General features: G+C 41.1%; 1 protein-coding gene across 2 annotated transcripts; it reads right to left on the minus strand.

Moving 5' to 3' along the window:
- Positions 1-751: 751 nt before the first annotated feature.
- Positions 752-10,438, minus strand: RAB9B (RAB9B, member RAS oncogene family). Of its 2 annotated transcripts, none has more exons than XM_057313390.1 (3): positions 10,194-10,438; positions 5,403-5,475; positions 752-4,242 (listed from the first exon to the last, which is right to left on the minus strand). In XM_057313390.1, exon 3 carries the CDS (start codon positions 4,198-4,200, stop codon positions 3,595-3,597), a length of 606 nt encoding a protein of 201 aa, XP_057169373.1. In that variant the 5' UTR covers positions 4,201-4,242; positions 5,403-5,475; positions 10,194-10,438; the 3' UTR covers positions 752-3,594. The 2 variants fall into 2 exon arrangements, with proteins under 2 accessions (XP_057169373.1, XP_026345286.1); XM_026489501.4 differs by having other exon boundaries at positions 10,142-10,438.
- Between the last annotated feature and the right edge of the window lie 511 nt (positions 10,439-10,949).

Here is a 10,949-nt window from a genome sequence, read left to right on the forward strand (position 1 = left end):
TTGAAGCATGGTCTGATAATTTGTTAAATAATTATCTTCAGGATGGAAACAGTACACGTGGCAAAAAAAAGAAAAATCTGTTTTTTTTCCCCCTATGATTTCAATTGCCCAGAGTCCCTACAGGCAAAAGTAGAGGAAGGGGAGAAGTCTGAATCTGTGATAGATGGAATCAATGTAATGAAGTTATGTGCTGCAGAGAGATATGTGCCCATGATTTAAAAGTCACCACTATGGATATTCAAGCCATTTGATACTAAGGCAAGTATCTTTAAAGTCCAGTATGTGAGAAGCAAGAGAACAGAGTTATTTAACAAAATTACCCTTTGTTTTCTGATTTGTTTCACCTACATTTTTGTGTTTTCCTAAGATCTGGACAGTATATCAGCCAAGAAGATAAAAGGACTATGTATACTCTGTTTATATTTTGTGATGGTTTAACATTTGTTTTAAATTATAACGAAGAAGTAGAGTGGAGAGTCAAGATCCAATTTCCAGTCTCGGCGTTCTTCACGCATTAAAAAGTGACATAAAATAAAAGGAACCTCCCCACCTTAATCTTTAGAGTTTGCTTCCCAATCGGTACAACCTATCTCTCTGATCATTAGGTTGTGGTTGATTGGGGTACCACGGCGAAAACATGATCCAGAGGCCACATGCAGTGCAGTCTCGAAGAGTGATTTGATTGGCACTATCTGTCATGCCCACCAGTTGCTCGAAAAAAGAAAGGCAGAGAAGAAGCACAAACGTTGTATACTGGTTATTCAAAATGCACTTTTTATTCACTTTAACACAGATGATTTTTTTACAGTTGGAACAAAATATCTGATACACAATTTTGAGTTTTTAGCAGCACCTGCAACGAGAGGATCGTGGAATACCTCAAGGTAAAGTAGAGATGGCTGAGGCAGGCACAAATTAACCTGAAATTCATCAATCCACTGAAGACATATGGAATCTGAGGCCCCCTGAATGTAGCCCAATACGTGACAATAAACCAAATAAATATTCTTTATGATGTTTTAATGGACTATTGAAAAACAGTATAGCTCCAATTAGAAATGTCTTATTCAAAAAATCCAGTGTTCATTAAAAAAAAACTTTCTGAAAATATTGCACTGCACATTCTAGCGTATACAATTTCTAAGCCTATATGCACAGTTCCTGGTACTCACAGATTCCAGCCTTTGGTGTTTTATAATCTTACCCAAACATATGTCAGCACCCCACTGAGTGTTACTCACCAAAATGCCACTGTTTTTGTCATTTAATATTAATAGCTTTCATTAGGATATTGTGTAGTGATTTGGCAGAAGAAAACCGGTATGGCTAAGAGGAAAGGGGCTTCAGATGACCTGTCAATAAAATTAACACTTGCCTTGGTTAGACAGGAGGTCTATGAATAGGATACCCACGTAATTTTTTTACTTAAATGACCACATGCCATTCTAATAGTGACAAGTACTTTTGTGAGTGGATGGAGGTCTTTATATAAGCCTGAGATCTACAAATAGAAACTATTATAAGCAGAGTGCAAGTAGAAAGAGAAGGCCCCAGGTCTCATGCACTTAAAAACAATTAGCATTTAACAGTTCTGATGTACAGATTCTCATCCTAACATGATTGTAGCAAAACAATCATAGAACTTGGAAACCAGTGTAGCTGGCTATAGGCATAGGCAGGATAGGGACCAATACTTAAGAGCTGTGGGGTCCCAGTTCTGGCTTCAACTTCTGGCATCAAAATTACTTTGACAATGGGGTCAGGACTATATTTAAATGGGAAATATTGAGTATGACGGGGTTGAGATACCGTCTTCCACTTGTGTATGTAGCCAAAAAGTCCCAGAGCTCTTAAAGCACATAAGGTCCCACATGTAAGGCTGATTCCATATGTGGCTACAATGGAGAGTTCTAGGCTATATTCCTGTGAAAGCTCCTGCTTCCTCCCCTGCCTCTGTCTCTTTTGCAGGGGGGGGTGGTCACTTCTAACTGTCCCTCACTACCTTGGGTCACTATTTTTTTTAACATAGATGTTTTAAAAGTACAGATTAAAAGCTTTGCAGGACAAACAGATCAACCAACAAGAACTAGACTGCATACTTGTAATACAGTATATAGCTAGCAGTCATGGTAATCAACATTTAACAAACCATCTTTGTATTTTAATATGGTATTTTTAGGATATTTATATCAGGGCACATAACGACTACTCAGAGCTCAAGAATTCATCCTGCTATGGTGCAAAAGAAAGAGCTGTGTAGTTGCTGTTAAATGCTGATCCCAGAATAGTTTGAGAATTTTAAAAGTCTCTCCCCAAAGTCTTCGCTGTTGTCTTAAGAAACATCTAATGATAACATGGCACTGAAACATAGTTTGTACCTTGCAGATTCATAGAACTTAGAGCTTAAAGGGACCTTAAGCCAAATATCTAGGCAGGATAGAAATTCTTTTTATGGCATTTTAACAGATGGTCATCTAGTATCTTCTTGAATATTTTCATTGGAAGGGAGTTCATTATTAAGGCAGTCCATTCCACTGTTGGACAACACTATGAGAAATTCAGTCTACCACTGGGTTAAAGTCTGCTCTCTTGTTACTTTCAGTGTCCTAGTTTGGCCCTCCAAACAGTGCAACATACAAGATATTCGTTCCTTCTATAGTAAGTATTTGAGTTAAGGAAACTTGTAAGAAAAGCCCATTATCCCCCAATCTTTTCTGAAGGTTTCTCTGAGAGCAGAGCACAGTGGACCAAAGGACCATCAAAATTATGAGCCGAGAGCATTGCATCCAAAGCCATATACTAAGCAGCATTGCTAAATTGATAAGAGGTTGTCAGAGAAGCAACATCCCTACGCAGCAAAAGTCGACTTACAAAGTAAAAGCAGACCAACCATTTATTTGCAAGGGTGGTTGGCATATTGAAGCATAATCCATTCACTAGTATCCTGTTACTTCAAACACAAAGCGTATAATCAATTTCCAGTGTCGTCAGTGTAGCTCTTATTGAGATATTTTTTGAAAAGCTCAAATGGGAGCAAACCATATATAAGGATTCAAACGAGGCAGTGTACATCATTATACTCTTACATATCTAATTATCACAACCTTTTTATAATTGAAGCTTAGGTCATCCTCGTTTGCATTATTATTTTTTTATTCTGATACAGCTCAGAGTCTTATTTTTCCTTCCTCTGGCAGAAATGTCAGAAACTGCTTGCCGAGAGTCCATGGTGACATTTGTTCGTTGACTAATGGAACGCTTTAAGGGATAGCTGTAGCTCTTTAACTCCTTCATGCTGCTGGGTTCTAAGTTTAAACTGTGATTTGAAAATATTTAAATCTCTCAGGACTGAAGCTTTCTGAAATGTCCTGATACACACAAGAAGGAAACAGCAGAAATCACGCAAAATACACTTGGCTTGATAAAGCTTTTTTTTTTTTTTAATCACTCTACAACCTCAATTTGAAAGGCTCTGATACACAATCACAACCTTCTCTCTTACCCTTTTGTGTGTGTGCCCTCTTAGAGGGGCACAGTTATTCTGACACTATTGACTGAACAATTTGGGGCACACTTTTAAAAGGCTTCCTGCTTTTAACAGCAGGAGGATCCTGCTTTGGAGCCACTGTTCAAGTCAATAGTGTGACCTAACATGCAATGTTCCAGCTGTTCCTCTACAGCCAACACCTGCCTGACAGCTTCTTCAAAGGCCACTGTCACATTAGTATCATCTTTGGCACTTGTTTCTAGATAAGGGTAATCCCCATTCTCCATGCACCAGGCTTGTGCCTCCTCAGTAGTCACTTGCCTGTCCTCTTTGTCTACCTTGTTACCCAGAACTACAAAGGGGAAGTGCTCAGGGTCTTTCACATCTGCATAGTAGATGAATTCTTTCTGCCAGTTACCAAGGTTCTCAAAGCTCTGCCGGTCATCCACGCTGAAGGTCAAGAGGCAGCAGTCTGCTCCCCTGTAGAAGGGTGTCCTAAGGCTCTTGAAACGTTCCTGCCCTGCAGTGTCCCAGATCTGGAGAGTTACAAAACGTCCATCTACCTCCAGATCTCGATTTAAGAACTCTACCCCTATGGTGTGAAAAGCCTGGGAGTCAAATTTATTCGTTACATAACGGTTCATAAGCGAGCTTTTCCCAACTCCACCATCACCCAAGAGAATAACCTTTAAGAGCAAGGATTTCCCACTCATTGTTGCAGCACCAGATGGGGAGGAGTTTATAACCAAGAGAACCTGAAAATAAAAGAAAAGGTAGGAGGGAAAACAGTTAAACCTGAAACTGAAATCAACTTCATAGTAAATTTCTCTGAATTATATGGCCTACCAATTTAACCTCTCTTGATTCATGCTCATTAACTGTATAGTACAGCAGAAGGAATAAAATCCTTTTGCATACAAGGGAAAATAGGTCTTGTTTTTCTGAGGTCTTTCACCTGTGCCAGGAAAATGGCTGAATGCCATGGGTAAATGGACTAGCAGATGCTGCTATAATTTGGTTCAGTTCTGACCCTATTCTAGGGGAGAGAACCTAGAACAGGAATACCACTCAAATGTGTAACCATATTATTAGTTTCCAGTTTGACAGTTCCAAACAAGAGGCAAATAGTACTACATTGATTTGGAGTTTGAAGTCTGTTCATGACAGACCCAAGAATTATTGAGGAAAGGAAGCTGCATAAGCTGAAATTTTAATTCTGTCAGTAGAGTTTGGGGCTACAATAGACTGGACCCCAGAACTTGGAAGAGAGATAAAGGTCAAGTTTCTTCAGGCATTTGCCTCATTATACTTGCATTGATACAGATACCCACACAAATAAAGGATCTTCCATAGTCTTTTCTTCTGGAACAACGACATGTAAATTGATGATTATTGACTGGGATCATTATAACAGCTCTCACTTAGGAAAAAGACCTTGAATAACTTATTAATTTTTAGATTTAGGTTCTAATTCTATAATGGCACCAATGAAAATATACTGTAAACATTAAAGTGCTAATAACTATGCAGTACCCTTCTTGTTACCTCATAACGTGTCTGCACATGGAATATCTAGAATGCATCTTAAAATAAAAAGATCAAATGTTTACTGAACAACTAACTGGTACTAGATTTTGTTAAGTACTTTCACACTAGGTCCATTGTGGGAACAAAACAATGATGATGTTAATTGGGTGTTATTTATGCAAGAGACCCAAAGAGATGAAAACCAATTACTAATCAAAACAGCACATGCAAAAGAGCTTCTGGAAGCACACACAACTGAAATGTAATTTTAAAAAGCCTCATTAGTCCTTAGTATTATGTTGGTGTGTGTGTAATAATTATATGTTTTTCTAAATATTCCTCTTTAAGAGATCAAATGAAAAAAAAAAATATATATATATATACCTACCCAGTTGGGTCTTTGCCACAATTTTAGTCTTTTTTTTTTCCTTGTTGTTGTTTTATTCTTTCTTTTTAGGTTTCTAGAAAATGGATTGGGAAACATTATTTTAAAAAATCTATAATAAAACAAAGTTAAGGCTATATATAAATATACTCAAGTCAGGAAAGAAACAGACCCACCTCCACTTACTTACCTGAAGAAGATGCTTTTCACAAATATACTTAAGAATTCAAAATGCTACAAATGCTTAACATGGACAAAATAATATTATTGCAAGAACTTTAACTTGTCCTAATGAGTGTACCTCATACAGCTTATAAAGTTTTATATTGTCCCTCCATTGAACTCTTCATTCAAAGTAAAGGTAAATCAAAAGAAGTAGCCGATATTCACAATAGATGATATTCAGGAAAGGGAAAGCACAGAGGAGTCTAAGACGTGTTGAAATTCTAAGTCAGAGATGAAACTCCTTCCCTTTATGTTTACCAATGCTCCCATCTCCAAGAAAGTTATTAATGCATTCACCAATCTGTCTCGAGGTTGTCTCTGAAATTGATTCCACAAGATCAGAGAAGAAATAATTATGTTAGGAGATTCCCTGTTTACAATACATTCTCTTGGCTAATTATTTTACTCATTAATTTTGCTCATCTGTCTTGAACAGAGGTTTTAGTATTTAGCTGGCTTTATTAAATTCAAACACAACTTCACTTAACATTATAGTTAATTATGGCAAGAGTGTTATTTAAACAGTGTCAAGAGTGCTGGTCTAAAGAGAAAGTTGTTAGATTTGTTGAGTATTCTTTCTTACTAAAGAATAAAGAAGACTGTAAGAAATCTCTATTGCCTAATAATCTCGTTATTTTTTTCAAATATAGATAAAGCGTATAATAAGGAATTCATCAGAGACCTTAATCAGTAATTATGAATTTAAATAATGTTTTCTAAATTGATAGGCTTTATCCTCCTCCTTAGTCTAGATCTACTCTAAAAATTTTTCAAGTGTTCTACCATTACTGATTTTTGTCCTTTTTTTTTCCTGCTCTCAAATTGCTGTCTTTGGAATTAGCTCAAGTAACAAGCATTAGCACACTTCTTTATCCTTTATACTAGTCTGTAGGATAATTTTACAGACTGCTCCCTTAAAAAAGGAACAGAGGAAGTACAAACTTGGGTAACAGTACTGGTAGTACGAAGGGCCCATGCCAAATGAGCTTCCTCAAGTTCCTAGCAAACAGGTGTTCACATCATTAAACAACTCACTAACTCTACTTTCCTGGCTGTGGATAAACTCAAATGATGGGTCAAGGACTGAGTGAATGTGGAAACCAAATACTCAATTCCAGGAACGATGATGAAGTATTAAGAACCATCTGAGATAACGCTGCAGTTGCTTGTGGCATTCCCTATTTGGTCATTTGCACATACAACTTCTGGGTACATGGGCTCTATACCGGGGAAAAGGGAGGAAAAGCAACGCGGCTCCGTGTAAAGTGCCCTGGGTTGGCAGCAATCAGGAGACAAAAGTCTTCATCACTACTCTGCCATTCATTTCTTTTAGGAACATGAGCAGGTTATTTAATCTTGCTTTGTTTCAATATCTTCCTATATAAATACAGAGCTGATAATACCTGCCCTACTTAAATCATAGGAGTTGGAGGAAAATGAATAACTCGTGAAGTTTGCAAAGATTTGTAAGCATGTATTGAAATTTTGGGTTTGAGATTTTTGTTCCTCTTGCTCCTCCACCTCCTTTCATTCACTGCTGGGGGCCTTGTGACTCAGTATTAACCCTTCTCAGAAAAGACCTGCCAGTAGGATGATCACAATTCTTCCTTTTCTCTTTCCTCAATATCTGAGAAGGCCTTGTTCCCCAACAATTTTGAGTATCTGCATATACCACAGAATCTCAGTGTCGGAGGCACCGTAAGGGTCCTCTGGTCCAATCCTGCTACTGATGATTGAGAAAACATTTGAGTGCCTATTGTGTGCTCTGTCCTTACTAAGATAACCCTCCGCTCTCTTCCACTGTCTCCAACTCCCATTTGTCTCCTGAAGGTAGAATTGAATACAGTTTAGACATATCTCCTTGCCTTCAGTCACTGAATCCTGTGGATTTTTCCTTGGAATATTCTTTCCCAGTCCTCTGCTACCATCCTCACTTTGGCCCACGTCTCCTTGCATCTAATCTATTGTGAAAACTTCCTGGCTCTTCTCTCCCTGCCTCTGGTTTCTCCCTACCTACTTTGCAAAGATTCATCACTTGAGCACCCACTGGGTGTAGACACTGTTGGAAATGCATACATTTTTAAGGCAAGGTCTTACCCTCAAGGAATTTGTGAATTAACATATAAGCTTCAGATCTCATAACTTACAGTTGAAATGGTATCATTAAATTGCCTTATTTTGTTTAAAAACCTTTTCTTCCTAAGTATGTCTTTCCTACACAACCAAATTTTAAATTCCTGGATGGCAAAACCCTTGTTTGTATATGTCTTTGAAGACCCTCCAGCACGCAGCAAGCATATCCTTCATATGGATAATCTATCATATTTGCTTATTAATTAGCTGTTTAGGTGGATGCTCAGAACTAATGCCTCTGAATTGGTGCCAAGGCACAAGAGATCTGCAGTTCTGTAAGATGGCCAAACACTATTATTTACTTGTGACTAGGGAGCAGAAGTTATGGACTTATCTGGATCACTTTCTAGATGGGACTTAACAGGAATTTCACCTGTTGAAAGCCAGTGGCAATGCTCTAGTTTCCCTCCCTCCCCTACATTTTTAAGATAAATATATAAATTTCTCCATCCCCACCAAATATAAGAGCAGTATAATTATCTCCACATTATGTTTTCAGGGGATGCTGGCGTCCCCATCATCATTATCACTATCATCATTTGAAAATAAGTGTGATATCCTTTAGTACATACTCAAAAAGGACTAGCACAGTATAAAAGCAATCCAAAATTTTTTTCCTCTCCCAGAATATGCCAGATTAAAGTCAAACCTTAAAAGAAGATAGCATGAAGGAGGCAATGGAATTCGTTTATAACCCTAGGTACATTTACAGGAAAAGTCAAATCCCTTATGCATCCTGTATGGGTCCCATATAGGCTAGGATTTTGACTAAAATGTTTAATCTGATTTTGGTCCTATTCAAAGAAAGATCTGCCTTTAAACAACTCAAATATCCTAGAGATGCAATTCCCCTTTCTTACCCCACTCCCCACAATTAACAAGAATTTTCTAAGAATAGTATATTCACTTTTTTCCCCACTTACAGTCTAAGTCTCAGACTATAAGGTAAATTAGAAATTCACATAACCAATACTCCCTAGTTTTCTTTGTTCTTCAACACACTTGAAACCTTTTGAATCTGCTGTGCCTGCACCCACACAGCTTATTAAAATTATTGTATTTAGTCGGGGATGCTTAGGGGTGTGTATGTGTGGTGGAAAGTGTGGAAGGAAGCAGTAAAATGATGAGAAACAAGTTAAACCTTTGAAAACAGAACATTTTAGTGTGATGATGGAGTGAAGAGAAATAGAAAAGCAAATTGGCAGCATCAATTCAGTTTCCATGGGTGGAATGATGCTTAAATCCATAGTGCAGTTTGTTTGGGGGCAAGTGTTGAGAGGGATGGGGTACTGCAGGGCTGGGAGTAGGGAAGGAGCAGCAGGGGAGAGTGGCCCTGGTGGCAATCTGCACAGGGGAGGAGCCATGGTTGAAGCTACAGGGAAAGCCCATCTTGGTGACACACTGGTTGGGCTACCCAACTCACTGTTGATTCCTGGCACAGTATTTGGAAAATATTGCATTGGAGAACTGGGCAGGGCTTTCTTTAACTTTATGTAAAAATCAGTACAAATAAGAAATGACTGCATCTTTGAGACCCTCTACCTTAAATGGTGTAGGTTGTTTCCAGTACAACCTGATGCTTGTTGGTGGGGGTGGGGGAGGGTTCTGTAGCGGGGAAGCCCTCTGACGCGCTGGATTCATTGTGTAGAGCAAACAAGTTACCAGCTACATTCCTGCTCTGAGTCCAAATGCCACAGCTCTCATGCCACAGAAACGCTATTCCCACATTTATGACCATATTTATATCCTACATGCAAGCAGAAGGGTTCAATGTGGAATTTCACCTCTAACCTTTCACTCCTCACAACAAACAGCAGCTCGAGGGCTATGAGCCTGAAGGCACACTAGATAGCAATTTGGCGCTGTCCCCAGGCCACTTCTTCCCAAGCAGACTGCCAGGAGACTGGTAGGTGAGGTTGGGTGACATTACGTGAGCAGAGTACAGGGAAAAGAATCTTCCTTAGGAGACTGGGAGCACTGTCATCTCTACGACAGGGTCACTGTTAGCATTGGGGATCTAGAAAGTGAGATGTTACGCACAGTTCCAACAAGCTCGGACCGGGTCATCTCACCTCATCCCCATCTCTCAGAACCAGCGGCTGTGGCGCATGCGCACTGAGCCACACCCGTTCCCCACGGAGCCCTGCGTCTATCTGCGGGGCTTTGGCAGCAGCTCCGAATTACTCAGCAACGCCCCCCTCCATCGTCACCCTCCCCCCCCAACTCCGACCCCTGCAGTGCCTACGCATCTTTCCCAAGGTGCAAATGCCCCGGGGGATCACCTAGACCTCCCTTTCTCCCTCTTCCCACAGGCCCCCCACCTCCCGGCCTCCCGCGTTCACTGGCTGCTAGCCCCTCTCCCTGCCCACGCACCCGCACCTTACCCAATACAATGGGAGAGCGATGGGAGGGGGCCGCGAGTGCCAGGCAGGTCACCTCTGTGTGCCGGCAGTCCGGCTCCTCAGTGACACGGTCACCGCTCCTGCTGCCTCCTCGTCCTCGGCGGGGCAGCAAGAGCAGCTCGGACCTTGGTGGCCTGACAGCTGCCGCTCGCGCCCGCCACCGCCACCGCCGCCGCGCAGCGTCTCGCGCCCGCGCCCGCCAGGGGAGGGGGCGGGGCCCGCGCCGCCTCCTTGTGCCCCTTTCTTAGAGCCGGAGACCCGGCGTAGCGGCCTCCCGCCCTCGCGTGTTGCGAGCGCTCCCGGCTCGCTCGCTCTTCTTTCATGCTCAGGGTCCACCCCTGGCCTGCCTTGTCCTCTCCTCTCCTCGCTGATAGTAGGCACAATGACAATGGACCGTCAAATATTGCTCTCCCACTTAGCTCCTCTGTTGCCTGGGGCCACGCCCCATTTCCTGCAATTACCCTTCTTCAGCCTACCTCATTAACCTTTCCTCCAAACCCTCTACTTTTGCAGAGCATAGCACATACACCCACTGGTTTCAAATAACTCAGGGAAATCCATGATCACAACGCATTACTAGGCCCTCTAGCTGGGCACTGCTCATGAAATTCTCTTGGCAATCCAAACAGAAAGGTTCACGTTGATAGCTCAGGCCTGGAAGACACACTGCCCTTTAATCTCAAAGTTACCTTTCTAGATGGCCACACAGAGAGCATTACCTGAGGTTTCTGGGCATGTTGCTGGCGTAGAACGCACTGTTCCAAATGTGCTTAGCCACCCAGACAGTCCC

This window comes from Ursus arctos, chromosome X, assembly GCF_023065955.2.
Source record: "Ursus arctos isolate Adak ecotype North America chromosome X, UrsArc2.0, whole genome shotgun sequence".
Lineage (NCBI taxonomy): Eukaryota > Metazoa > Chordata > Mammalia > Carnivora > Ursidae > Ursus > Ursus arctos.

Bases quoted from the DNA above. Each gene is read 5' to 3' on its own strand.
- RAB9B (XM_057313390.1), bottom strand. From the start codon at position 4,200: ATGAGTGGGAAATCCTTGCTCTTAAAGGTTATTCTCTTGGGTGATGGT.